Here is a 25,491-nt window from a genome sequence, read left to right as displayed (position 1 = left end):
CTCTAGTCACCCCCAAAACCAATTCTTTCTTTGGCCGCCTCTCCTTCCAGTTCTCTGCTGCCAATGACTGGAACGAACTACAAAAATCTCTGAAACTGGAAACACTTATCTCCCTCACTAGCTTTAAGCACCAACTGTCAGAGCAGCTCACAGATTACTGCACCTGTACATAGCCCACCTATAATTTAGGCCAAACAACTACCTCTTTCCCTACTGTATTTAATGAATGTATTTATTTTGCTCCTTTGCACCCCATTATTTTTATTTCTACTTTGCACATGTCTTCCATTGCAAATGTACCATTCCAGTGTTTTACTTGCTATATTGTATTTACTTTGCCACCATGGGCTTTTTTTGCCTTTACCTCCCTTATCTCACCTCATTTGCTCACATCGTATATAGACTTGTTTATACTGTATTATTGACTGTATGTTTGTTTTACTCCATGTGTAAGTCTGTGTCGTTGTATGTGTCGAACTGCTTTGCTTAATCTTGGCCAGGTCGCAATTGTAAATGAGAACTTGTTCTCAACTTGCCTACCTGGTGAAATAAATAAAAATAAAAATTTAAAAAAATGTGTCTATTTGATTAGGATTAGGACTTTTCCTCTATGTGTCGCACTTCCATTTCCACTTTATGTCCCCGTTAGGGAGCTGTCATTTATGCTGCAGGCTAATTACTACCAATGTCATTGTGGTCCAAGTTCAACTCCTAGCCTATAGGGTGTGGTAACAGGCCCTCTGTTATTTGTTGTTGTACTCTGCATGTGAAGTATCTGCACTGTAGCCTATAGAGGAACTAAGCCCTTGATAATAGGGGAACGCAAGCTGTTGAACACAAACTCCCAGTCCTATGATGTTGCTCTGTGAAGGAGGTTAGCTTTTCAGCATTCAATTCCTGGCAGCCTTCTTCGCCCTGGTTGATTTGTGAATGTGAGTGATTCGAGAATGTTTGGCTTGGGTATCCAAGGTGTTTGAGATTGTTGAGGACCAGTGTTCCGAGGGGCTGACTGTGACATCATAAAGCGGAATGTAGTTAGCGTGCTGTTTGAGGGATTCCAATTCAGTCCGTTGCGGCCTTCCAGGCAGTGCAGTTGTGCTTCAAGTGTGCTCTCTGTGTGATGACTTGTTGTGCCTACACGGAGTACAGCTACGAACGGACGTGACATTTGGGGTAAGCCTAAGCCTTTTCGTAACCTTAACCTATTTCTTCTAACTTGCTATGACAAAGTGCTTTGATGACACTAGCTGCATCCCAGCTAGTTGAACGCTTGTCAGTCATTCTCCTAAAAGGCAACCTCTGTTGCTCGATGTACTAAACCGAGGGCCGGCAGCCACTAAGTGCACGTAAGAGACAATTATGGCAACAATAAGTTGTAAGATGATACCTAGTCACATCTGAGATGTGAATCAACTGCACCGATTGGTCAATCGCCAGTATGTGCCCTTGGGCCTCATTTGTCCCCTTTGAAATGACCTGTTGAGATCATTCAATGCAACAGCTGAGGCTCTCTGGCCTATAAAGGATCCACCTCATACCACTATTTCCGTAATATAAGGCTATGTTATTGTTTTTTGAAAAAAGTACCATACAATATTTGCACATCCCTATCACCTCTGTACGCATAGGAAAATGATCCCTTTATTGTGTGTGTGTTGGGTGGGTGTCTGAGGAATGTTTTACTGCGTTTCAGCTTGCAGAGGTATCACCACCCTTCCCATGGCCACCTGGATCCTGTCTAGGGAAGAAAAAGAAGAATGACGTTATTACATGGCCTTCAAGAGCTACATGACTGCTGAGGTGACATTACGGACCCCTTATAGGGTTTGTGGCATTCCTTGTGTATTTGTTTCCCGTATGTTGCACTTTGTTTCTCCTTTGTACTTGTGACACTATTTGAGGTTTTAACGCCTATCTCTATTAGGTGTGACTGGCAACTGCAGTGGGTTGAATCCTACTAGTTCAGTGTTTCCCAACTCCAGGCAGGGGTAGAGTAGCCATTTTTTGTGGTAGCCCTGGAGAGGCACAGCTGATTGAAAGAGTTGAATCAGGTGCAACAACAACAACAAGTAGAACAACACCAATCAATGTGAAGAGTGGGACATCACAGTTGGGCCTTGTGTTCAACATAGCTCAGTATTTGAGTGTGTTTCCCGCGCATGTAAGTAAGTAGCTTTGATTTCTTCTTCCTCCATTGTTCCCTAGAACGAACGCCCTGCCCTCCCCTTTGCAGCAGAGGCCAGGCAAAAGCGCGCGCTTTCTGTGCCACTGGCTTCAATCAGGTCCACCAAACGCAGATAATAAGAGCACCCGAGCACCGAAAATTACGTCATTAATTCACTTGAACTCAGCTAGCGAACACACGATGTCTGGAAGAGGTAAAGGCGGCAAGGGACTCGGAAAAGGAGGCGCTAAGCGTCACCGTAAGGTTCTCCGCGATAACATCCAGGGAATCACCAAGCCCGCCATTCGCCGTCTGGCTCGCCGTGGCGGCGTGAAGCGTATCTCCGGGCTGATCTACGAGGAGACCCGCGGTGTCCTGAAGGTGTTCCTTGAGAACGTGATCCGTGACGCCGTCACCTACACCGAGCACGCCAAGAGGAAGACCGTTACGGCCATGGACGTGGTCTACGCTCTGAAACGCCAGGGACGCACCCTGTACGGTTTCGGCGGTTAAACGCACTCTTCTCGGAACGTCAACATCCCGACTTGAACCCAAAGGCTCTTTTAAGAGCCACCCACATCCGCTTCAAAAGGGTCAAATCCATTATCGTAGGAAACCATGAGCCACTCTTGAGTGGACAGGGAGGGAGTATTCGTGACAGGAGGCTATGTTCAGTGCAGGCTTTGCCTACAGTCGTATTAAACCATGAGCCACTCTTGAGTGGACAGGGAGGGAGTGTTCATGACAGGAGGGAGGCTATGTTCAGTGCAGGCTTTGCGTACAGTCGTATTACGAGACACCCGAAATAAAGGCACCACGGCTGGGAAATCCCCACCAAGTACCAAAAAGGGGAGCCTTATTTTTGGCCATTGTAGGACTTTTTTGGAAACACACCATTCCCCACCAGTGACAGAGCATAGGCTATGGTCTTTGTTAGGGAAGCAAGCCTCTGAGTGGAAGGCTCTTATGCGCGCTCAGCTCCACTGGGCAAATGGCAGGGGCGCCTATGAGAAAGCAGGGGTGTGTCCACGGCCGGCGAATTAGCTTAGCTTCGTCTTCATAAGAGGGAAAGGGCTCTCCACCCCCTCATTCGTTTGTGAGAAGCAGCGAGACATCAGCATCATGCCCGAGCCAGCAAAGTCCGCGCCCAAGAAGGGCTCCAAGAAAGCCGTCACCAAGACCGCAGGGAAAGGCGGCAAGAAACGCCGAAAGTCGAGGAAGGAGAGCTACGCCATTTACGTGTACAAAGTCCTGAAGCAGGTCCACCCCGATACCGGCATCTCCTCCAAGGCCATGGGAATCATGAACTCGTTCGTGAACGACATCTTCGAGCGTATCGCCGGAGAGTCGTCTCGCCTGGCCCACTACAACAAGCGTTCCACCATCACCTCCAGGGAGATCCAGACCGCAGTGCGCCTGCTGCTCCCCGGAGAGCTGGCCAAGCACGCAGTGTCCGAGGGCACCAAGGCCGTGACCAAGTACACCAGCTCCAAGTAAACAGCCCATTTGGAGTGCTGTAGTAACCCAAAGGCTCTTTTAAGAGCCACCCAACCTGTCAGTGAAAAAAGCAAATCCATATATGTGTGTGTGTGTGTGGAGGACATGTCAAAAAGGGGGGAGAGGGAATAAATGATGCTGACATGAACAGGGTAGGAATGTGTGCATGGCAGTATAACACAGTGAGTGGGATTCCACTCGTGCTCCGATGACTGGAGCCTGTGTAACAGTATAACTTTAGGCCGAACCAGGGACCCTCTGCACACATCATCAACAACAGTCTCAGAGCAAGTGACGTCACCGATTGAAACTAGCCGTTTCACATCCCTTACACACACCTGTACAAGAGGGAGGAGGAGAGAGAAGAAGAGGCTCCAAATCTCTCTCTCTAGGCCTATATCAGGGCGGACAAGCACATGGGGCGCCAGCCTCCATAGCGCCGGCCGCACAGCCAGACACCAAGACCCACAGACACAAAGACCGGCACGAGTGAGTCACGCTGCGGAGTCAAGCGAGGAAGGACTGCGAGAAGGCCACAAGCCTATCTCTCTCTCTCTCTCTCTCTCTCTCTCTGACACGCTTTTGAAAGAGACACACAGACAGAGAGAGAGACTACCTAGCACAAGAAAACACACAGGCTCCAAATCCAACTAATAAACTCATACTAATAAAACATCACACACACACACACAAAGTGCAAGTAAGCATGTCGTTGGACAGTGTATTATTTCTCGTTTGCCTCCTGGACACATGACGAATACAACGTGAAACTAGTCTCAGCCAGGCCTCACAAGTGCATGTGTTTTAAGGTCCCCAAAAGAGCTCTCCTTTAAAACACCAAGGAGCACATCAGGGGACGCCAAACCATTTGATTCCCTTGCCAGACATCTCGGCTCACTCCACAATCAATGGTGCTCGCAATCGGATGCACTTTTAGGCCATTTAGGAGACAAATAGCACAGGAAAAGCAGTGCGCACCGCTCCACCCGACAGTCGAACGGTGAGGTTTTGAGCGAGTCGCAGCAAAATGCACGGGGCTTCTGCAGCCCACATGACTTTATTCTGAACGGACACAAGTCTGCTCGCTGGGCCGTTCGCTTTTGGGCCAAAAACGCGGCTCCGTCGGTGACTTTTGGCCCGATATTGGCGACCAGAAAACACAAGTGAAAGAGCATTTGGCCAGCCCGGAGAAGCCGAGCTGGGTGGCTTGAGTCTACATGGTTCTCATGTCGCGTTTAAGGCCAGCCCCCTGCACGGTGTGGAGCTTCAATAGCGCAGAGCAGCGTCTACAGCAAAGTACTCCTCCTCACAGACTACCGTAGTGTTGTAAGTGTGTGTGTTTACCGGACCGAACGACAGACATGGCAGAAGTCGCACCAGCACCCGCCGCCGCCGCGCCGGCCAAGGCACCCAAGAAGAAGGCAGCAGCCAAGCCCAAGAAAGCGGGACCCAGCGTAGGCGAGCTCATCGTCAAGGCGGTGTCCGCCTCCAAGGAGAGGAGCGGCGTGTCCCTGGCCGCGCTCAAGAAGTCTCTGGCGGCAGGCGGCTACGACGTGGAGAAGAACAACTCCCGTGTCAAGATCGCCGTCAAGAGCCTCGTCACCAAGGGCACCCTGGTCCAGACTAAGGGCACCGGTGCTTCCGGCTCCTTCAAGCTCAACAAGAAGGCCGTCGAGGCAAAGAAGCCCGCCAAGAAAGCCGCAGCCCCCAAAGCTAAGAAGGTGGCCGCCAAGAAGCCCGCCGCCGCCAAGAAGCCCAAGAAGGTAGCAGCCAAGAAGGCCGTGGCCGCAAAGAAGTCCCCCAAGAAGGCCAAGAAGCCCGCTACACCCAAAAAGGCCGCCAAGAGCCCAAAGAAGGTGAAGAAGCCCGCCGCAGCGGCCAAGAAAGCGGCCAAGAGCCCCAAGAAGGCTACCAAGGCAGCGAAGCCCAAAGCCGCCAAGCCCAAGGCGGCCAAGGCCAAGAAGGCAGCCCCCAAGAAGAAGTAAACCTATTACAAACAGTGTTCTTTCTACTCGACACATGTTGTTACCACAAAAGGCTCTTTTAAGAGCCACCCACCTCTTTCCATAAAAGCGCATGTCATTCCATTCCACCTACCTACCCGTGGTGCAAAAGAAATGAAATGAATGACTTTTACGCACCACATTTTGGAGTGGCTAAATGGCTTTACATTTGTCACTCAAGAGTGCAGCACCCTCACCAGTCAACATTGTTGTGATGTGTTAGAATTGGCATGTCACATTGATCCTGATAATAATAAGCATACATACTATAGTGGGTTGGACAGCAGCCATTTGTATTATGAGCCACTCTCGAATTGATTGATACATGTTTCAGTGATTTGAGTTGTCACTTTGGCGCTCCCGCCAACGTGAAAAAGTAACAAAAGTCGGAGGGAAACAGAGTAGCCTAGCCCTCGTCACTCTGCTGCCTGCCTGCCTGCGGGCGGGTGGGTGGGGGCGGGCTTAGGGCTGACTGCCTGTCTGTCTGTCCCTCCCTCACTCCAATTGGATAAGGCCACACCGGTCCGGTGGCCAATCGATGGCTTTTGTGGCGAGGTATAAGTAAGACTCTCGAGGTGGCCAGCGGCTCATTCAGACTTTCTGTGACATACTGAAGCTACCAATATGAGCGGAAGAGGCAAAACCGGAGGCAAGGCCAGGGCGAAGGCAAAGACACGTTCATCCCGTGCCGGGCTCCAGTTCCCCGTGGGCCGTGTGCACAGGCTGCTGCGTAAAGGCAACTACGCCGAGCGTGTGGGCGCTGGCGCACCAGTGTACCTGGCCGCAGTGCTCGAGTACCTGACTGCTGAGATCCTGGAGTTGGCCGGAAACGCTGCCCGTGACAACAAGAAGACTCGTATCATCCCCCGTCACCTGCAGCTGGCAGTCCGTAACGACGAGGAGCTGAACAAACTGCTTGGCGGCGTGACCATCGCGCAGGGTGGTGTTCTGCCCAACATCCAGGCAGTGCTGCTCCCCAAGAAGACTGAGAAGGCCGTCAAAGCCAAGTAAAATCGCTGGTGCGGCTGCAACTTGACTACTCAACCCCCAAAGGCTCTTTTAAGAGCCAACCACCTAGCTCAACAAAAGCGCAAAGTGTCCTTTCTATGCCTGGCCAATTATTTGGCGTGTTAGATACACACACATATAGACGGCACCGTATCAAGTGCCCACATGAGGCCTAAATGAAGGATAACAACTAGTAGGCTAGAATGAGAGCATTATTGCGCGTCAAGTGTAACGTTGCTCGCGGCCCTAACAAAAGACCCAAGCGCGCCTCGGCGAGGGTGGGGGTTGCATTTTGGGGCGGCACGGAGAGGCCGAGCCTCCCGTCCAATGGGCGGCGGAGGAGGCCTCCGCAACGGGCCAATCAGGGCGGTGCGGAGATGGTGACCAATGAGCAGACGCCGCTGCCGGCTTTATAAACTTCACATAGGCATTTTGAGGCTATACTCCGACTGTGAAAGAAGGAAGCTAGCTAGCGCCATGGCCAGAACCAAGCAAACCGCTCGCAAATCCACCGGTGGCAAAGCACCCAGGAAGCAGCTCGCCACCAAGGCTGCGCGCAAGAGCGCCCCGGCCACCGGCGGCGTGAAGAAGCCTCACCGTTACAGGCCCGGCACCGTGGCTCTTAGAGAGATCCGTCGTTACCAGAAGTCCACTGAGCTGCTGATCCGCAAACTGCCTTTCCAGCGCCTGGTGCGAGAAATTGCCCAGGACTTTAAGACCGACCTGCGCTTCCAGAGTTCCGCAGTGATGGCCCTGCAGGAGGCAAGCGAGGCTTACCTGGTCGGCCTGTTCGAGGACACCAACCTGTGCGCCATCCACGCCAAGAGGGTGACCATCATGCCCAAGGACATCCAGCTGGCCCGTCGTATTCGCGGAGAGCGCGCATAAACGATGACCTGATCTCCAAAATCCCCCAAAGGCTCTTTTAAGAGCCACCTCCATATTTCAGTCAAAAAGGCACAATTGTTCCATTTGTACACGCCCCTTTCCCACCGTGTATGTTCCCTGTTCTCGAGTCACTACAGACCGTGGTTCGATTCCAGGCTGTATCACCACCGGCCGTGATTGTAAATAAGAGTTGGTTCTTAACTGACTTGAGTCGTTTCAATAACGCTCTCTTATATGTGATTAGATGTATGCCTAGAGTAGAAGAGGGGAAAAATACACTAGCAGTAATGAGTGATAGTAATGATATAGGGCAAAAAGTGTCAAAAATGGTCACTATGTAGCTAAGAACAACTGACTTTGAAAGTGCCGCTGATGAGATGGGAAAAGTTTACCGTGGAGCACGGAGGCCATCTAGTGGTTAAACGCTGGTACTGTCAGCGTGTGAGCACGTCATAGTGGCTCCCTATTGGTATTTGATCTTCAGGCCAGCGTTTCCCAAACTCGGTCCTCGGGTCCCCAAGTGGGGCACGTTGTGTTTTTTCGATTCCAATTGCTCTTGGAATGTAACATGCTAGAGTCTGTCTATTCCTTTGTGAAAATGGCCATTCAATGATTTCTGGCCCATGTGACATTCCTCGATGGCCCCAAAAATCCATGTTTTGATCCGATCATTACAACGTTAGCTGTGTGCACCCCATAATTCATGCGACTGACTAAGCTATTGAAAGTAAAATGATATATCTCTGTCCGGCGCAAGTGAAAGGTGGTCGAAAAAAAGTAGAGTAGAGTCGTGTGTCTTTGGCGTGATTTGAAGTCGACTTCTGATGTGGGATTTAGTTCATTTTTCCAAGAAGATTTGCTGAGGAATCGAAACCCCTTGACCAAATGATACGACAAAGTAAAGGCCCTAAATACAGGCTGCCAGTTAAATGCAGCAATGACACGGCTAAAGTGTGTCATCTCAGGACAAAAGAGCAGGAATTGTCTGCTGTTGCATCTTCACTCATGAGACATGTAATAGCGGAGCTCCGTGGTGCTGAAAAAGACAGCGCCCCTGGCCATTTGCCAAGGCCTATTTCCCGTTGGAGGGATTTTTGACATGCTATAGGCACAGTTCAGTACACCCCTCATCCTGTAATTGGTCCCAGAATCATCCACTTGATTCCCGACCACCAACCGATTGTCGGGGTGCATTGGTGTAAAATGTGGTCGTCGAGATCAAGTTCTATAGGCTACATGGGGTACTGGCATCTGTACCTTTTTTTTTTTTAGCTACCTACACCAGTAGGGGAGCTTACAGATAAAGAGTGCACTAGGCTAGAGAGAAAAGTACCATTCCGTTTTTCATAAAGTAGGTCAATGTAACTTACTCTCTTTTGATACTTGAGAAACATAGATTCACATGACGTCCAAATCTGCAAGAGACAAAAGCAGCAGAAAATCAGCAGGTGAAGAAAAGGGTTAAGTGAATATGATTTAAGAGCAGTCAAATGAAGTAATAGTGACATAGATTGTAAGAAATGAAATGTACCATGTGAACATTGCATTGTGGCTTTAGAAGAGCATGTATTTGTAGATGAATGACAGATTAGCTTTGGTGACAAAGTAACTGTATAATTTGAGGTACTCTACATGAGCATGTGTTTGCCTATTTGATGATCTGTTGTAGTTAATGTTTGATTTTGAGCACATACTTGTTGTGACAATTGCATCAGGTTGAGGGAGAAATGGTCTGTGTGGCCATTGTGAGTGGCACTTCTGATCCAGCAGGTGGTGTTAAGATCCCTCCCTATGTGGCTTTGAATGATGAGCCAGTGTTGGCAAAATGACTTGTGCTCCAGCGGGTGGCGGTGAAATGCCTCCCTATCTATATGACTTGCCCTATTCCTTTGACATTGTTCACTTGATTGGAGATGATTCCGGTCTTCTTCATGAGCACTCCTGCATGTCTTCCTTCCTGTCTTGCCATGTGGGTTCCACGGAGGTGTGTGTTTTTGTTAGATATCACTGGGCACATTCCTAACGTGGAGGTGGTTTGCATAGCTCATGTCATGTGGATATATAAAGTATTGTATTGTAAGGTATGTTAGTCTACGGACGGTCTGACATTGCTCGTCCATATATTGATGTATTCCAATTGCATTTGGGTGTATTGTGTGGAATGTTGGAACATGGTTAGATCTTACTGTGCTGTTGGAGCTAGTAACACAAGCATTTCCCGACATCTGCTAAACAGGTGTATGTATATCTCTCTAGTCACCCCCAAAACCAATTCTTTCTTTGGCCGCCTCTCCTTCCAGTTCTCTGCTGCCAATGACTGGAACGAACTACAAAAATCTCTGAAACTGGAAACACTTATCTCCCTCACTAGCTTTAAGCACCAACTGTCAGAGCAGCTCACAGATTACTGCACCTGTACATAGCCCACCTATAATTTAGGCCAAACAACTACCTCTTTCCCTACTGTATTTAATGAATGTATTTATTTTGCTCCTTTGCACCCCATTATTTTTATTTCTACTTTGCACATGTCTTCCATTGCAAATGTACCATTCCAGTGTTTTACTTGCTATATTGTATTTACTTTGCCACCATGGGCTTTTTTTGCCTTTACCTCCCTTATCTCACCTCATTTGCTCACATCGTATATAGACTTGTTTATACTGTATTATTGACTGTATGTTTGTTTTACTCCATGTGTAAGTCTGTGTCGTTGTATGTGTCGAACTGCTTTGCTTAATCTTGGCCAGGTCGCAATTGTAAATGAGAACTTGTTCTCAACTTGCCTACCTGGTGAAATAAATAAAAATAAAAATTTAAAAAAATGTGTCTATTTGATTAGGATTAGGACTTTTCCTCTATGTGTCGCACTTCCATTTCCACTTTATGTCCCCGTTAGGGAGCTGTCATTTATGCTGCAGGCTAATTACTACCAATGTCATTGTGGTCCAAGTTCAACTCCTAGCCTATAGGGTGTGGTAACAGGCCCTCTGTTATTTGTTGTTGTACTCTGCATGTGAAGTATCTGCACTGTAGCCTATAGAGGAACTAAGCCCTTGATAATAGGGGAACGCAAGCTGTTGAACACAAACTCCCAGTCCTATGATGTTGCTCTGTGAAGGAGGTTAGCTTTTCAGCATTCAATTCCTGGCAGCCTTCTTCGCCCTGGTTGATTTGTGAATGTGAGTGATTCGAGAATGTTTGGCTTGGGTATCCAAGGTGTTTGAGATTGTTGAGGACCAGTGTTCCGAGGGGCTGACTGTGACATCATAAAGCGGAATGTAGTTAGCGTGCTGTTTGAGGGATTCCAATTCAGTCCGTTGCGGCCTTCCAGGCAGTGCAGTTGTGCTTCAAGTGTGCTCTCTGTGTGATGACTTGTTGTGCCTACACGGAGTACAGCTACGAACGGACGTGACATTTGGGGTAAGCCTAAGCCTTTTCGTAACCTTAACCTATTTCTTCTAACTTGCTATGACAAAGTGCTTTGATGACACTAGCTGCATCCCAGCTAGTTGAACGCTTGTCAGTCATTCTCCTAAAAGGCAACCTCTGTTGCTCGATGTACTAAACCGAGGGCCGGCAGCCACTAAGTGCACGTAAGAGACAATTATGGCAACAATAAGTTGTAAGATGATACCTAGTCACATCTGAGATGTGAATCAACTGCACCGATTGGTCAATCGCCAGTATGTGCCCTTGGGCCTCATTTGTCCCCTTTGAAATGACCTGTTGAGATCATTCAATGCAACAGCTGAGGCTCTCTGGCCTATAAAGGATCCACCTCATACCACTATTTCCGTAATATAAGGCTATGTTATTGTTTTTTGAAAAAAGTACCATACAATATTTGCACATCCCTATCACCTCTGTACGCATAGGAAAATGATCCCTTTATTGTGTGTGTGTTGGGTGGGTGTCTGAGGAATGTTTTACTGCGTTTCAGCTTGCAGAGGTATCACCACCCTTCCCATGGCCACCTGGATCCTGTCTAGGGAAGAAAAAGAAGAATGACGTTATTACATGGCCTTCAAGAGCTACATGACTGCTGAGGTGACATTACGGACCCCTTATAGGGTTTGTGGCATTCCTTGTGTATTTGTTTCCCGTATGTTGCACTTTGTTTCTCCTTTGTACTTGTGACACTATTTGAGGTTTTAACGCCTATCTCTATTAGGTGTGACTGGCAACTGCAGTGGGTTGAATCCTACTAGTTCAGTGTTTCCCAACTCCAGGCAGGGGTAGAGTAGCCATTTTTTGTGGTAGCCCTGGAGAGGCACAGCTGATTGAAAGAGTTGAATCAGGTGCAACAACAACAACAAGTAGAACAACACCAATCAATGTGAAGAGTGGGACATCACAGTTGGGCCTTGTGTTCAACATAGCTCAGTATTTGAGTGTGTTTCCCGCGCATGTAAGTAAGTAGCTTTGATTTCTTCTTCCTCCATTGTTCCCTAGAACGAACGCCCTGCCCTCCCCTTTGCAGCAGAGGCCAGGCAAAAGCGCGCGCTTTCTGTGCCACTGGCTTCAATCAGGTCCACCAAACGCAGATAATAAGAGCACCCGAGCACCGAAAATTACGTCATTAATTCACTTGAACTCAGCTAGCGAACACACGATGTCTGGAAGAGGTAAAGGCGGCAAGGGACTCGGAAAAGGAGGCGCTAAGCGTCACCGTAAGGTTCTCCGCGATAACATCCAGGGAATCACCAAGCCCGCCATTCGCCGTCTGGCTCGCCGTGGCGGCGTGAAGCGTATCTCCGGGCTGATCTACGAGGAGACCCGCGGTGTCCTGAAGGTGTTCCTTGAGAACGTGATCCGTGACGCCGTCACCTACACCGAGCACGCCAAGAGGAAGACCGTTACGGCCATGGACGTGGTCTACGCTCTGAAACGCCAGGGACGCACCCTGTACGGTTTCGGCGGTTAAACGCACTCTTCTCGGAACGTCAACATCCCGACTTGAACCCAAAGGCTCTTTTAAGAGCCACCCACATCCGCTTCAAAAGGGTCAAATCCATTATCGTAGGAAACCATGAGCCACTCTTGAGTGGACAGGGAGGGAGTATTCGTGACAGGAGGCTATGTTCAGTGCAGGCTTTGCCTACAGTCGTATTAAACCATGAGCCACTCTTGAGTGGACAGGGAGGGAGTGTTCATGACAGGAGGGAGGCTATGTTCAGTGCAGGCTTTGCGTACAGTCGTATTACGAGACACCCGAAATAAAGGCACCACGGCTGGGAAATCCCCACCAAGTACCAAAAAGGGGAGCCTTATTTTTGGCCATTGTAGGACTTTTTTGGAAACACACCATTCCCCACCAGTGACAGAGCATAGGCTATGGTCTTTGTTAGGGAAGCAAGCCTCTGAGTGGAAGGCTCTTATGCGCGCTCAGCTCCACTGGGCAAATGGCAGGGGCGCCTATGAGAAAGCAGGGGTGTGTCCACGGCCGGCGAATTAGCTTAGCTTCGTCTTCATAAGAGGGAAAGGGCTCTCCACCCCCTCATTCGTTTGTGAGAAGCAGCGAGACATCAGCATCATGCCCGAGCCAGCAAAGTCCGCGCCCAAGAAGGGCTCCAAGAAAGCCGTCACCAAGACCGCAGGGAAAGGCGGCAAGAAACGCCGAAAGTCGAGGAAGGAGAGCTACGCCATTTACGTGTACAAAGTCCTGAAGCAGGTCCACCCCGATACCGGCATCTCCTCCAAGGCCATGGGAATCATGAACTCGTTCGTGAACGACATCTTCGAGCGTATCGCCGGAGAGTCGTCTCGCCTGGCCCACTACAACAAGCGTTCCACCATCACCTCCAGGGAGATCCAGACCGCAGTGCGCCTGCTGCTCCCCGGAGAGCTGGCCAAGCACGCAGTGTCCGAGGGCACCAAGGCCGTGACCAAGTACACCAGCTCCAAGTAAACAGCCCATTTGGAGTGCTGTAGTAACCCAAAGGCTCTTTTAAGAGCCACCCAACCTGTCAGTGAAAAAAGCAAATCCATATATGTGTGTGTGTGTGTGGAGGACATGTCAAAAAGGGGGGAGAGGGAATAAATGATGCTGACATGAACAGGGTAGGAATGTGTGCATGGCAGTATAACACAGTGAGTGGGATTCCACTCGTGCTCCGATGACTGGAGCCTGTGTAACAGTATAACTTTAGGCCGAACCAGGGACCCTCTGCACACATCATCAACAACAGTCTCAGAGCAAGTGACGTCACCGATTGAAACTAGCCGTTTCACATCCCTTACACACACCTGTACAAGAGGGAGGAGGAGAGAGAAGAAGAGGCTCCAAATCTCTCTCTCTAGGCCTATATCAGGGCGGACAAGCACATGGGGCGCCAGCCTCCATAGCGCCGGCCGCACAGCCAGACACCAAGACCCACAGACACAAAGACCGGCACGAGTGAGTCACGCTGCGGAGTCAAGCGAGGAAGGACTGCGAGAAGGCCACAAGCCTATCTCTCTCTCTCTCTCTCTCTCTCTCTCTCTGACACGCTTTTGAAAGAGACACACAGACAGAGAGAGAGACTACCTAGCACAAGAAAACACACAGGCTCCAAATCCAACTAATAAACTCATACTAATAAAACATCACACACACACACACAAAGTGCAAGTAAGCATGTCGTTGGACAGTGTATTATTTCTCGTTTGCCTCCTGGACACATGACGAATACAACGTGAAACTAGTCTCAGCCAGGCCTCACAAGTGCATGTGTTTTAAGGTCCCCAAAAGAGCTCTCCTTTAAAACACCAAGGAGCACATCAGGGGACGCCAAACCATTTGATTCCCTTGCCAGACATCTCGGCTCACTCCACAATCAATGGTGCTCGCAATCGGATGCACTTTTAGGCCATTTAGGAGACAAATAGCACAGGAAAAGCAGTGCGCACCGCTCCACCCGACAGTCGAACGGTGAGGTTTTGAGCGAGTCGCAGCAAAATGCACGGGGCTTCTGCAGCCCACATGACTTTATTCTGAACGGACACAAGTCTGCTCGCTGGGCCGTTCGCTTTTGGGCCAAAAACGCGGCTCCGTCGGTGACTTTTGGCCCGATATTGGCGACCAGAAAACACAAGTGAAAGAGCATTTGGCCAGCCCGGAGAAGCCGAGCTGGGTGGCTTGAGTCTACATGGTTCTCATGTCGCGTTTAAGGCCAGCCCCCTGCACGGTGTGGAGCTTCAATAGCGCAGAGCAGCGTCTACAGCAAAGTACTCCTCCTCACAGACTACCGTAGTGTTGTAAGTGTGTGTGTTTACCGGACCGAACGACAGACATGGCAGAAGTCGCACCAGCACCCGCCGCCGCCGCGCCGGCCAAGGCACCCAAGAAGAAGGCAGCAGCCAAGCCCAAGAAAGCGGGACCCAGCGTAGGCGAGCTCATCGTCAAGGCGGTGTCCGCCTCCAAGGAGAGGAGCGGCGTGTCCCTGGCCGCGCTCAAGAAGTCTCTGGCGGCAGGCGGCTACGACGTGGAGAAGAACAACTCCCGTGTCAAGATCGCCGTCAAGAGCCTCGTCACCAAGGGCACCCTGGTCCAGACTAAGGGCACCGGTGCTTCCGGCTCCTTCAAGCTCAACAAGAAGGCCGTCGAGGCAAAGAAGCCCGCCAAGAAAGCCGCAGCCCCCAAAGCTAAGAAGGTGGCCGCCAAGAAGCCCGCCGCCGCCAAGAAGCCCAAGAAGGTAGCAGCCAAGAAGGCCGTGGCCGCAAAGAAGTCCCCCAAGAAGGCCAAGAAGCCCGCTACACCCAAAAAGGCCGCCAAGAGCCCAAAGAAGGTGAAGAAGCCCGCCGCAGCGGCCAAGAAAGCGGCCAAGAGCCCCAAGAAGGCTACCAAGGCAGCGAAGCCCAAAGCCGCCAAGCCCAAGGCGGCCAAGGCCAAGAAGGCAGCCCCCAAGAAGAAGTAAACCTATTACAAACAGTGTTCTTTCTACTCGACACATGTTGTTACCACAAAAGGCTCTTTTAAGAGCCACCCACCTCTTTCCATAAAAGCGCATGTCATTCCATTCCACCTACCTACCCGTGGTGCAAAAGAAATGAAATGAATGACTTTTACGCACCACATTTTGGAGTGGCTAAATGGCTTTACATTTGTCACTCAAGAGTGCAGCACCCTCACCAGTCAACATTGTTGTGATGTGTTAGAATTGGCATGTCACATTGATCCTGATAATAATAAGCATACATACTATAGTGGGTTGGACAGCAGCCATTTGTATTATGAGCCACTCTCGAATTGATTGATACATGTTTCAGTGATTTGAGTTGTCACTTTGGCGCTCCCGCCAACGTGAAAAAGTAACAAAAGTCGGAGGGAAACAGAGTAGCCTAGCCCTCGTCACTCTGCTGCCTGCCTGCCTGCGGGCGGGTGGGTGGGGGCGGGCTTAGGGCTGACTGCCTGTCTGTCTGTCCCTCCCTCACTCCAATTGGATAAGGCCACACCGGTCCGGTGGCCAATCGATGGCTTTTGTGGCGAGGTATAAGTAAGACTCTCGAGGTGGCCAGCGGCTCATTCAGACTTTCTGTGACATACTGAAGCTACCAATATGAGCGGAAGAGGCAAAACCGGAGGCAAGGCCAGGGCGAAGGCAAAGACACGTTCATCCCGTGCCGGGCTCCAGTTCCCCGTGGGCCGTGTGCACAGGCTGCTGCGTAAAGGCAACTACGCCGAGCGTGTGGGCGCTGGCGCACCAGTGTACCTGGCCGCAGTGCTCGAGTACCTGACTGCTGAGATCCTGGAGTTGGCCGGAAACGCTGCCCGTGACAACAAGAAGACTCGTATCATCCCCCGTCACCTGCAGCTGGCAGTCCGTAACGACGAGGAGCTGAACAAACTGCTTGGCGGCGTGACCATCGCGCAGGGTGGTGTTCTGCCCAACATCCAGGCAGTGCTGCTCCCCAAGAAGACTGAGAAGGCCGTCAAAGCCAAGTAAAATCGCTGGTGCGGCTGCAACTTGACTACTCAACCCCCAAAGGCTCTTTTAAGAGCCAACCACCTAGCTCAACAAAAGCGCAAAGTGTCCTTTCTATGCCTGGCCAATTATTTGGCGTGTTAGATACACACACATATAGACGGCACCGTATCAAGTGCCCACATGAGGCCTAAATGAAGGATAACAACTAGTAGGCTAGAATGAGAGCATTATTGCGCGTCAAGTGTAACGTTGCTCGCGGCCCTAACAAAAGACCCAAGCGCGCCTCGGCGAGGGTGGGGGTTGCATTTTGGGGCGGCACGGAGAGGCCGAGCCTCCCGTCCAATGGGCGGCGGAGGAGGCCTCCGCAACGGGCCAATCAGGGCGGTGCGGAGATGGTGACCAATGAGCAGACGCCGCTGCCGGCTTTATAAACTTCACATAGGCATTTTGAGGCTATACTCCGACTGTGAAAGAAGGAAGCTAGCTAGCGCCATGGCCAGAACCAAGCAAACCGCTCGCAAATCCACCGGTGGCAAAGCACCCAGGAAGCAGCTCGCCACCAAGGCTGCGCGCAAGAGCGCCCCGGCCACCGGCGGCGTGAAGAAGCCTCACCGTTACAGGCCCGGCACCGTGGCTCTTAGAGAGATCCGTCGTTACCAGAAGTCCACTGAGCTGCTGATCCGCAAACTGCCTTTCCAGCGCCTGGTGCGAGAAATTGCCCAGGACTTTAAGACCGACCTGCGCTTCCAGAGTTCCGCAGTGATGGCCCTGCAGGAGGCAAGCGAGGCTTACCTGGTCGGCCTGTTCGAGGACACCAACCTGTGCGCCATCCACGCCAAGAGGGTGACCATCATGCCCAAGGACATCCAGCTGGCCCGTCGTATTCGCGGAGAGCGCGCATAAACGATGACCTGATCTCCAAAATCCCCCAAAGGCTCTTTTAAGAGCCACCTCCATATTTCAGTCAAAAAGGCACAATTGTTCCATTTGTACACGCCCCTTTCCCACCGTGTATGTTCCCTGTTCTCGAGTCACTACAGACCGTGGTTCGATTCCAGGCTGTATCACCACCGGCCGTGATTGTAAATAAGAGTTGGTTCTTAACTGACTTGAGTCGTTTCAATAACGCTCTCTTATATGTGATTAGATGTATGCCTAGAGTAGAAGAGGGGAAAAATACACTAGCAGTAATGAGTGATAGTAATGATATAGGGCAAAAAGTGTCAAAAATGGTCACTATGTAGCTAAGAACAACTGACTTTGAAAGTGCCGCTGATGAGATGGGAAAAGTTTACCGTGGAGCACGGAGGCCATCTAGTGGTTAAACGCTGGTACTGTCAGCGTGTGAGCACGTCATAGTGGCTCCCTATTGGTATTTGATCTTCAGGCCAGCGTTTCCCAAACTCGGTCCTCGGGTCCCCAAGTGGGGCACGTTGTGTTTTTTCGATTCCAATTGCTCTTGGAATGTAACATGCTAGAGTCTGTCTATTCCTTTGTGAAAATGGCCATTCAATGATTTCTGGCCCATGTGACATTCCTCGATGGCCCCAAAAATCCATGTTTTGATCCGATCATTACAACGTTAGCTGTGTGCACCCCATAATTCATGCGACTGACTAAGCTATTGAAAGTAAAATGATATATCTCTGTCCGGCGCAAGTGAAAGGTGGTCGAAAAAAAGTAGAGTAGAGTCGTGTGTCTTTGGCGTGATTTGAAGTCGACTTCTGATGTGGGATTTAGTTCATTTTTCCAAGAAGATTTGCTGAGGAATCGAAACCCCTTGACCAAATGATACGACAAAGTAAAGGCCCTAAATACAGGCTGCCAGTTAAATGCAGCAATGACACGGCTAAAGTGTGTCATCTCAGGACAAAAGAGCAGGAATTGTCTGCTGTTGCATCTTCACTCATGAGACATGTAATAGCGGAGCTCCGTGGTGCTGAAAAAGACAGCGCCCCTGGCCATTTGCCAAGGCCTATTTCCCGTTGGAGGGATTTTTGACATGCTATAGGCACAGTTCAGTACACCCCTCATCCTGTAATTGGTCCCAGAATCATCCACTTGATTCCCGACCACCAACCGATTGTCGGGGTGCATTGGTGTAAAATGTGGTCGTCGAGATCAAGTTCTATAGGCTACATGGGGTACTGGCATCTGTACCTTTTTTTTTTTTAGCTACCTACACCAGTAGGGGAGCTTACAGATAAAGAGTGCACTAGGCTAGAGAGAAAAGTACCATTCCGTTTTTCATAAAGTAGGTCAATGTAACTTACTCTCTTTTGATACTTGAGAAACATAGATTCACATGACGTCCAAATCTGCAAGAGACAAAAGCAGCAGAAAATCAGCAGGTGAAGAAAAGGGTTAAGTGAATATGATTTAAGAGCAGTCAAATGAAGTAATAGTGACATAGATTGTAAGAAATGAAATGTACCATGTGAACATTGCATTGTGGCTTTAGAAGAGCATGTATTTGTAGATGAATGACAGATTAGCTTTGGTGACAAAGTAACTGTATAATTTGAGGTACTCTACATGAGCATGTGTTTGCCTATTTGATGATCTGTTGTAGTTAATGTTTGATTTTGAGCACATACTTGTTGTGACAATTGCATCAGGTTGAGGGAGAAATGGTCTGTGTGGCCATTGTGAGTGGCACTTCTGATCCAGCAGGTGGTGTTAAGATCCCTCCCTATGTGGCTTTGAATGATGAGCCAGTGTTGGCAAAATGACTTGTGCTCCAGCGGGTGGCGGTGAAATGCCTCCCTATCTATATGACTTGCCCTATTCCTTTGACATTGTTCACTTGATTGGAGATGATTCCGGTCTTCTTCATGAGCACTCCTGCATGTCTTCCTTCCTGTCTTGCCATGTGGGTTCCACGGAGGTGTGTGTTTTTGTTAGATATCACTGGGCACATTCCTAACGTGGAGGTGGTTTGCATAGCTCATGTCATGTGGATATATAAAGTATTGTATTGTAAGGTATGTTAGTCTACGGACGGTCTGACATTGCTCGTCCATATATTGATGTATTCCAATTGCATTTGGGTGTATTGTGTGGAATGTTGGAACATGGTTAGATCTTACTGTGCTGTTGGAGCTAGTAACACAAGCATTTCCCGACATCTGCTAAACAGGTGTATGTATATCTCTCTAGTCACCCCCAAAACCAATTCTTTCTTTGGCCGCCTCTCCTTCCAGTTCTCTGCTGCCAATGACTGGAACGAACTACAAAAATCTCTGAAACTGGAAACACTTATCTCCCTCACTAGCTTTAAGCACCAACTGTCAGAGCAGCTCACAGATTACTGCACCTGTACATAGCCCACCTATAATTTAGGCCAAACAACTACCTCTTTCCCTACTGTATTTAATGAATGTATTTATTTTGCTCCTTTGCACCCCATTATTTTTATTTCTACTTTGCACATGTCTTCCATTGCAAATGTACCATTCCAGTGTTTTACTTGCTATATTGTATTTACTTTGCCACCATGGGCTTTTTTTGCCTTTACCTCCCTTATCTCACCTCATTTGCTCACATCGTATATAGACTTGTTTATACTGTATTATTGACTGTATGTTTGTTTTACTCCATGTGTAAGTCTGTGTCGTTGTATGTGTCGAACTGCTTTGCTTAATCTTGGCCAGGTCGCAATTGTAAATGAGAACTTGTTCTCAACTTGCCTACCTGGTGAAATAAATAAAAATAAAAATTTAAAAAAATGTGTCTATTTGATTAGGATTAGGACTTTTCCTCTATGTGTCGCACTTCCATTTCCACTTTATGTCCCCGTTAGGGAGCTGTCATTTATGCTGCAGGCTAATTACTACCAATGTCATTGTGGTCCAAGTTCAACTCCTAGCCTATAGGGTGTGGTAACAGGCCCTCTGTTATTTGTTGTTGTACTCTGCATGTGAAGTATCTGCACTGTAGCCTATAGAGGAACTAAGCCCTTGATAATAGGGGAACGCAAGCTGTTGAACACAAACTCCCAGTCCTATGATGTTGCTCTGTGAAGGAGGTTAGCTTTTCAGCATTCAATTCCTGGCAGCCTTCTTCGCCCTGGTTGATTTGTGAATGTGAGTGATTCGAGAATGTTTGGCTTGGGTATCCAAGGTGTTTGAGATTGTTGAGGACCAGTGTTCCGAGGGGCTGACTGTGACATCATAAAGCGGAATGTAGTTAGCGTGCTGTTTGAGGGATTCCAATTCAGTCCGTTGCGGCCTTCCAGGCAGTGCAGTTGTGCTTCAAGTGTGCTCTCTGTGTGATGACTTGTTGTGCCTACACGGAGTACAGCTACGAACGGACGTGACATTTGGGGTAAGCCTAAGCCTTTTCGTAACCTTAACCTATTTCTTCTAACTTGCTATGACAAAGTGCTTTGATGACACTAGCTGCATCCCAGCTAGTTGAACGCTTGTCAGTCATTCTCCTAAAAGGCAACCTCTGTTGCTCGATGTACTAAACCGAGGGCCGGCAGCCACTAAGTGCACGTAAGAGACAATTATGGCAACAATAAGTTGTAAGATGATACCTAGTCACATCTGAGATGTGAATCAACTGCACCGATTGGTCAATCGCCAGTATGTGCCCTTGGGCCTCATTTGTCCCCTTTGAAATGACCTGTTGAGATCATTCAATGCAACAGCTGAGGCTCTCTGGCCTATAAAGGATCCACCTCATACCACTATTTCCGTAATATAAGGCTATGTTATTGTTTTTTGAAAAAAGTACCATACAATATTTGCACATCCCTATCACCTCTGTACGCATAGGAAAATGATCCCTTTATTGTGTGTGTGTTGGGTGGGTGTCTGAGGAATGTTTTACTGCGTTTCAGCTTGCAGAGGTATCACCACCCTTCCCATGGCCACCTGGATCCTGTCTAGGGAAGAAAAAGAAGAATGACGTTATTACATGGCCTTCAAGAGCTACATGACTGCTGAGGTGACATTACGGACCCCTTATAGGGTTTGTGGCATTCCTTGTGTATTTGTTTCCCGTATGTTGCACTTTGTTTCTCCTTTGTACTTGTGACACTATTTGAGGTTTTAACGCCTATCTCTATTAGGTGTGACTGGCAACTGCAGTGGGTTGAATCCTACTAGTTCAGTGTTTCCCAACTCCAGGCAGGGGTAGAGTAGCCATTTTTTGTGGTAGCCCTGGAGAGGCACAGCTGATTGAAAGAGTTGAATCAGGTGCAACAACAACAACAAGTAGAACAACACCAATCAATGTGAAGAGTGGGACATCACAGTTGGGCCTTGTGTTCAACATAGCTCAGTATTTGAGTGTGTTTCCCGCGCATGTAAGTAAGTAGCTTTGATTTCTTCTTCCTCCATTGTTCCCTAGAACGAACGCCCTGCCCTCCCCTTTGCAGCAGAGGCCAGGCAAAAGCGCGCGCTTTCTGTGCCACTGGCTTCAATCAGGTCCACCAAACGCAGATAATAAGAGCACCCGAGCACCGAAAATTACGTCATTAATTCACTTGAACTCAGCTAGCGAACACACGATGTCTGGAAGAGGTAAAGGCGGCAAGGGACTCGGAAAAGGAGGCGCTAAGCGTCACCGTAAGGTTCTCCGCGATAACATCCAGGGAATCACCAAGCCCGCCATTCGCCGTCTGGCTCGCCGTGGCGGCGTGAAGCGTATCTCCGGGCTGATCTACGAGGAGACCCGCGGTGTCCTGAAGGTGTTCCTTGAGAACGTGATCCGTGACGCCGTCACCTACACCGAGCACGCCAAGAGGAAGACCGTTACGGCCATGGACGTGGTCTACGCTCTGAAACGCCAGGGACGCACCCTGTACGGTTTCGGCGGTTAAACGCACTCTTCTCGGAACGTCAACATCCCGACTTGAACCCAAAGGCTCTTTTAAGAGCCACCCACATCCGCTTCAAAAGGGTCAAATCCATTATCGTAGGAAACCATGAGCCACTCTTGAGTGGACAGGGAGGGAGTATTCGTGACAGGAGGCTATGTTCAGTGCAGGCTTTGCCTACAGTCGTATTAAACCATGAGCCACTCTTGAGTGGACAGGGAGGGAGTGTTCATGACAGGAGGGAGGCTATGTTCAGTGCAGGCTTTGCGTACAGTCGTATTACGAGACACCCGAAATAAAGGCACCACGGCTGGGAAATCCCCACCAAGTACCAAAAAGGGGAGCCTTATTTTTGGCCATTGTAGGACTTTTTTGGAAACACACCATTCCCCACCAGTGACAGAGCATAGGCTATGGTCTTTGTTAGGGAAGCAAGCCTCTGAGTGGAAGGCTCTTATGCGCGCTCAGCTCCACTGGGCAAATGGCAGGGGCGCCTATGAGAAAGCAGGGGTGTGTCCACGGCCGGCGAATTAGCTTAGCTTCGTCTTCATAAGAGGGAAAGGGCTCTCCACCCCCTCATTCGTTTGTGAGAAGCAGCGAGACATCAGCATCATGCCCGAGCCAGCAAAGTCCGCGCCCAAGAAGGGCTCCAAGAAAGCCGTCACCAAGACCGCAGGGAAAGGCGGCAAGAAACGCCGAAAGTCGAGGAAGGAGAGCTACGCCATTTACGTGTACAAAGTCCTGAAGCAGGTCCACCCCGATACCGGCATCTCCTCCAAGGCCATGGGAATCATGAACTCGTTCGTGAACGACATCTTCGAGCGTATCGCCGGAGAGTCGTCTCGCCTGGCCCACTACAACAAGCGTTCCACCATCACCTCCAGGGAGATCCAGACCGCAGTGCGCCTGCTGCTCCCCGGAGAGCTGGCCAAGCACGCAGTGTCCGAGGGCACCAAGGCCGTGACCAAGTACACCAGCTCCAAGTAAACAGCCCATTTGGAGTGCTGTAGTAACCCAAAGGCTCTTTTAAGAGCCACCCAACCTGTCAGTGAAAAAAGCAAATCCATATATGTGTGTGTGTGTGTGGAGGACATGTCAAAAAGGGGGGAGAGGGAATAAATGATGCTGACATGAACAGGGTAGGAATGTGTGCATGGCAGTATAACACAGTGAGTGGGATTCCACTCGTGCTCCGATGACTGGAGCCTGTGTAACAGTATAACTTTAGGCCGAACCAGGGACCCTCTGCACACATCATCAACAACAGTCTCAGAGCAAGTGACGTCACCGATTGAAACTAGCCGTTTCACATCCCTTACACACACCTGTACAAGAGGGAGGAGGAGAGAGAAGAAGAGGCTCCAAATCTCTCTCTCTAGGCCTATATCAGGGCGGACAAGCACATGGGGCGCCAGCCTCCATAGCGCCGGCCGCACAGCCAGACACCAAGACCCACAGACACAAAGACCGGCACGAGTGAGTCACGCTGCGGAGTCAAGCGAGGAAGGACTGCGAGAAGGCCACAAGCCTATCTCTCTCTCTCTCTCTCTCTCTCTCTCTCTGACACGCTTTTGAAAGAGACACACAGACAGAGAGAGAGACTACCTAGCACAAGAAAACACACAGGCTCCAAATCCAACTAATAAACTCATACTAATAAAACATCACACACACACACACAAAGTGCAAGTAAGCATGTCGTTGGACAGTGTATTATTTCTCGTTTGCCTCCTGGACACATGACGAATACAACGTGAAACTAGTCTCAGCCAGGCCTCACAAGTGCATGTGTTTTAAGGTCCCCAAAAGAGCTCTCCTTTAAAACACCAAGGAGCACATCAGGGGACGCCAAACCATTTGATTCCCTTGCCAGACATCTCGGCTCACTCCACAATCAATGGTGCTCGCAATCGGATGCACTTTTAGGCCATTTAGGAGACAAATAGCACAGGAAAAGCAGTGCGCACCGCTCCACCCGACAGTCGAACGGTGAGGTTTTGAGCGAGTCGCAGCAAAATGCACGGGGCTTCTGCAGCCCACATGACTTTATTCTGAACGGACACAAGTCTGCTCGCTGGGCCGTTCGCTTTTGGGCCAAAAACGCGGCTCCGTCGGTGACTTTTGGCCCGATATTGGCGACCAGAAAACACAAGTGAAAGAGCATTTGGCCAGCCCGGAGAAGCCGAGCTGGGTGGCTTGAGTCTACATGGTTCTCATGTCGCGTTTAAGGCCAGCCCCCTGCACGGTGTGGAGCTTCAATAGCGCAGAGCAGCGTCTACAGCAAAGTACTCCTCCTCACAGACTACCGTAGTGTTGTAAGTGTGTGTGTTTACCGGACCGAACGACAGACATGGCAGAAGTCGCACCAGCACCCGCCGCCGCCGCGCCGGCCAAGGCACCCAAGAAGAAGGCAGCAGCCAAGCCCAAGAAAGCGGGACCCAGCGTAGGCGAGCTCATCGTCAAGGCGGTGTCCGCCTCCAAGGAGAGGAGCGGCGTGTCCCTGGCCGCGCTCAAGAAGTCTCTGGCGGCAGGCGGCTACGACGTGGAGAAGAACAACTCCCGTGTCAAGATCGCCGTCAAGAGCCTCGTCACCAAGGGCACCCTGGTCCAGACTAAGGGCACCGGTGCTTCCGGCTCCTTCAAGCTCAACAAGAAGGCCGTCGAGGCAAAGAAGCCCGCCAAGAAAGCCGCAGCCCCCAAAGCTAAGAAGGTGGCCGCCAAGAAGCCCGCCGCCGCCAAGAAGCCCAAGAAGGTAGCAGCCAAGAAGGCCGTGGCCGCAAAGAAGTCCCCCAAGAAGGCCAAGAAGCCCGCTACACCCAAAAAGGCCGCCAAGAGCCCAAAGAAGGTGAAGAAGCCCGCCGCAGCGGCCAAGAAAGCGGCCAAGAGCCCCAAGAAGGCTACCAAGGCAGCGAAGCCCAAAGCCGCCAAGCCCAAGGCGGCCAAGGCCAAGAAGGCAGCCCCCAAGAAGAAGTAAACCTATTACAAACAGTGTTCTTTCTACTCGACACATGTTGTTACCACAAAAGGCTCTTTTAAGAGCCACCCACCTCTTTCCATAAAAGCGCATGTCATTCCATTCCACCTACCTACCCGTGGTGCAAAAGAAATGAAATGAATGACTTTTACGCACCACATTTTGGAGTGGCTAAATGGCTTTACATTTGTCACTCAAGAGTGCAGCACCCTCACCAGTCA

General features: G+C 49.8%; 10 protein-coding genes across 10 annotated transcripts; all 10 read left to right on the top strand.

Moving 5' to 3' along the window:
• Nucleotides 1–1,791: 1,791 nt before the first annotated feature.
• LOC118956971 lies at nucleotides 1,792–12,548 on the top strand. Its single transcript, XM_036974266.1, has 5 exons — nucleotides 1,792–2,658; nucleotides 3,414–3,424; nucleotides 4,456–4,462; nucleotides 7,131–7,480; nucleotides 12,162–12,548. Exons 1-5 carry the CDS (start codon nucleotides 2,366–2,368, stop codon nucleotides 12,485–12,487), a joined length of 987 nt encoding a protein of 328 aa, XP_036830161.1. The 5' UTR covers nucleotides 1,792–2,365; the 3' UTR covers nucleotides 12,488–12,548.
• Nucleotides 4,876–5,718, top strand: LOC118956965 (histone H1). Its single transcript, XM_036974259.1, has one exon. The coding sequence runs from the start codon at nucleotides 5,023–5,025 to the stop codon at nucleotides 5,644–5,646; it is 624 nt and encodes a 207-aa protein (XP_036830154.1). The 5' UTR covers nucleotides 4,876–5,022; the 3' UTR covers nucleotides 5,647–5,718.
• Nucleotides 6,243–6,737, top strand: LOC118956968 (histone H2A). The gene has a single exon (XM_036974262.1). The coding sequence runs from the start codon at nucleotides 6,289–6,291 to the stop codon at nucleotides 6,673–6,675; it is 387 nt and encodes a 128-aa protein (XP_036830157.1). The 5' UTR covers nucleotides 6,243–6,288; the 3' UTR covers nucleotides 6,676–6,737.
• Nucleotides 12,549–13,042: 494 nt separating the features above from the next.
• LOC118956970 (histone H2B) lies at nucleotides 13,043–13,525 on the top strand. The gene has a single exon (XM_036974265.1). It carries the CDS (start codon nucleotides 13,097–13,099, stop codon nucleotides 13,469–13,471), a length of 375 nt encoding a protein of 124 aa, XP_036830160.1. The 5' UTR covers nucleotides 13,043–13,096; the 3' UTR covers nucleotides 13,472–13,525.
• Nucleotides 13,526–14,687: 1,162 nt separating this feature from the next.
• LOC118956966 (histone H1) lies at nucleotides 14,688–15,530 on the top strand. The gene has a single exon (XM_036974260.1). The coding sequence runs from the start codon at nucleotides 14,835–14,837 to the stop codon at nucleotides 15,456–15,458; it is 624 nt and encodes a 207-aa protein (XP_036830155.1). The 5' UTR covers nucleotides 14,688–14,834; the 3' UTR covers nucleotides 15,459–15,530.
• Nucleotides 15,531–15,939: 409 nt separating this feature from the next.
• On the top strand, nucleotides 15,940–16,863 carry LOC118956969 (histone H2A). Its single transcript, XM_036974263.1, has one exon. It carries the CDS (start codon nucleotides 16,101–16,103, stop codon nucleotides 16,485–16,487), a length of 387 nt encoding a protein of 128 aa, XP_036830158.1. The 5' UTR covers nucleotides 15,940–16,100; the 3' UTR covers nucleotides 16,488–16,863.
• Nucleotides 16,850–17,393, top strand: LOC118956967 (histone H3-like). Its single transcript, XM_036974261.1, has one exon. It carries the CDS (start codon nucleotides 16,872–16,874, stop codon nucleotides 17,370–17,372), a length of 501 nt encoding a protein of 166 aa, XP_036830156.1. The 5' UTR covers nucleotides 16,850–16,871; the 3' UTR covers nucleotides 17,373–17,393.
• Nucleotides 17,394–21,418: 4,025 nt separating this feature from the next.
• On the top strand, nucleotides 21,419–22,360 carry LOC118956957 (histone H4). The gene has a single exon (XM_036974250.1). The coding sequence runs from the start codon at nucleotides 21,988–21,990 to the stop codon at nucleotides 22,297–22,299; it is 312 nt and encodes a 103-aa protein (XP_036830145.1). The 5' UTR covers nucleotides 21,419–21,987; the 3' UTR covers nucleotides 22,300–22,360.
• Nucleotides 22,361–22,854: 494 nt separating this feature from the next.
• Nucleotides 22,855–23,337, top strand: LOC118956956 (histone H2B). The gene has a single exon (XM_036974249.1). The coding sequence runs from the start codon at nucleotides 22,909–22,911 to the stop codon at nucleotides 23,281–23,283; it is 375 nt and encodes a 124-aa protein (XP_036830144.1). The 5' UTR covers nucleotides 22,855–22,908; the 3' UTR covers nucleotides 23,284–23,337.
• A 571-nt stretch (nucleotides 23,338–23,908) lies between these two features.
• Nucleotides 23,909–25,435, top strand: LOC110493829 (histone H1-like). The gene has a single exon (XM_036974243.1). The coding sequence runs from the start codon at nucleotides 24,647–24,649 to the stop codon at nucleotides 25,268–25,270; it is 624 nt and encodes a 207-aa protein (XP_036830138.1). The 5' UTR covers nucleotides 23,909–24,646; the 3' UTR covers nucleotides 25,271–25,435.
• The last annotated feature ends 56 nt before the right edge of the window (nucleotides 25,436–25,491 follow it).

Source organism: Oncorhynchus mykiss, unplaced genomic scaffold, assembly GCF_013265735.2.
Source record: "Oncorhynchus mykiss isolate Arlee unplaced genomic scaffold, USDA_OmykA_1.1 un_scaffold_432, whole genome shotgun sequence".
NCBI classification, from domain to species: Eukaryota; Metazoa; Chordata; class Actinopteri; order Salmoniformes; family Salmonidae; genus Oncorhynchus; species Oncorhynchus mykiss.
Note: the sequence above shows the minus strand (reverse complement) of the source record. Positions and strands in the feature narration are given on the sequence as shown.

Coding starts and splice junctions, on each gene's coding strand:
- LOC118956971 (XM_036974266.1), top strand. CDS start 2,366: ATGTCTGGAAGAGGTAAAGGCGGCAAGGGACTCGGAAAAGGAGGCGCT. Junction 7,481..12,161: donor GTTCGAGGACACCAACCTGT/GCGCCATCCACG, acceptor ACTTGAACTCAG/CTAGCGAACACACGATGTCT.
- LOC118956965 (XM_036974259.1), top strand. CDS start 5,023: ATGGCAGAAGTCGCACCAGCACCCGCCGCCGCCGCGCCGGCCAAGGCA.
- LOC118956968 (XM_036974262.1), top strand. CDS start 6,289: ATGAGCGGAAGAGGCAAAACCGGAGGCAAGGCCAGGGCGAAGGCAAAG.
- LOC118956970 (XM_036974265.1), top strand. CDS start 13,097: ATGCCCGAGCCAGCAAAGTCCGCGCCCAAGAAGGGCTCCAAGAAAGCC.
- LOC118956966 (XM_036974260.1), top strand. CDS start 14,835: ATGGCAGAAGTCGCACCAGCACCCGCCGCCGCCGCGCCGGCCAAGGCA.
- LOC118956969 (XM_036974263.1), top strand. CDS start 16,101: ATGAGCGGAAGAGGCAAAACCGGAGGCAAGGCCAGGGCGAAGGCAAAG.
- LOC118956967 (XM_036974261.1), top strand. CDS start 16,872: ATGAGCAGACGCCGCTGCCGGCTTTATAAACTTCACATAGGCATTTTG.
- LOC118956957 (XM_036974250.1), top strand. CDS start 21,988: ATGTCTGGAAGAGGTAAAGGCGGCAAGGGACTCGGAAAAGGAGGCGCT.
- LOC118956956 (XM_036974249.1), top strand. CDS start 22,909: ATGCCCGAGCCAGCAAAGTCCGCGCCCAAGAAGGGCTCCAAGAAAGCC.
- LOC110493829 (XM_036974243.1), top strand. CDS start 24,647: ATGGCAGAAGTCGCACCAGCACCCGCCGCCGCCGCGCCGGCCAAGGCA.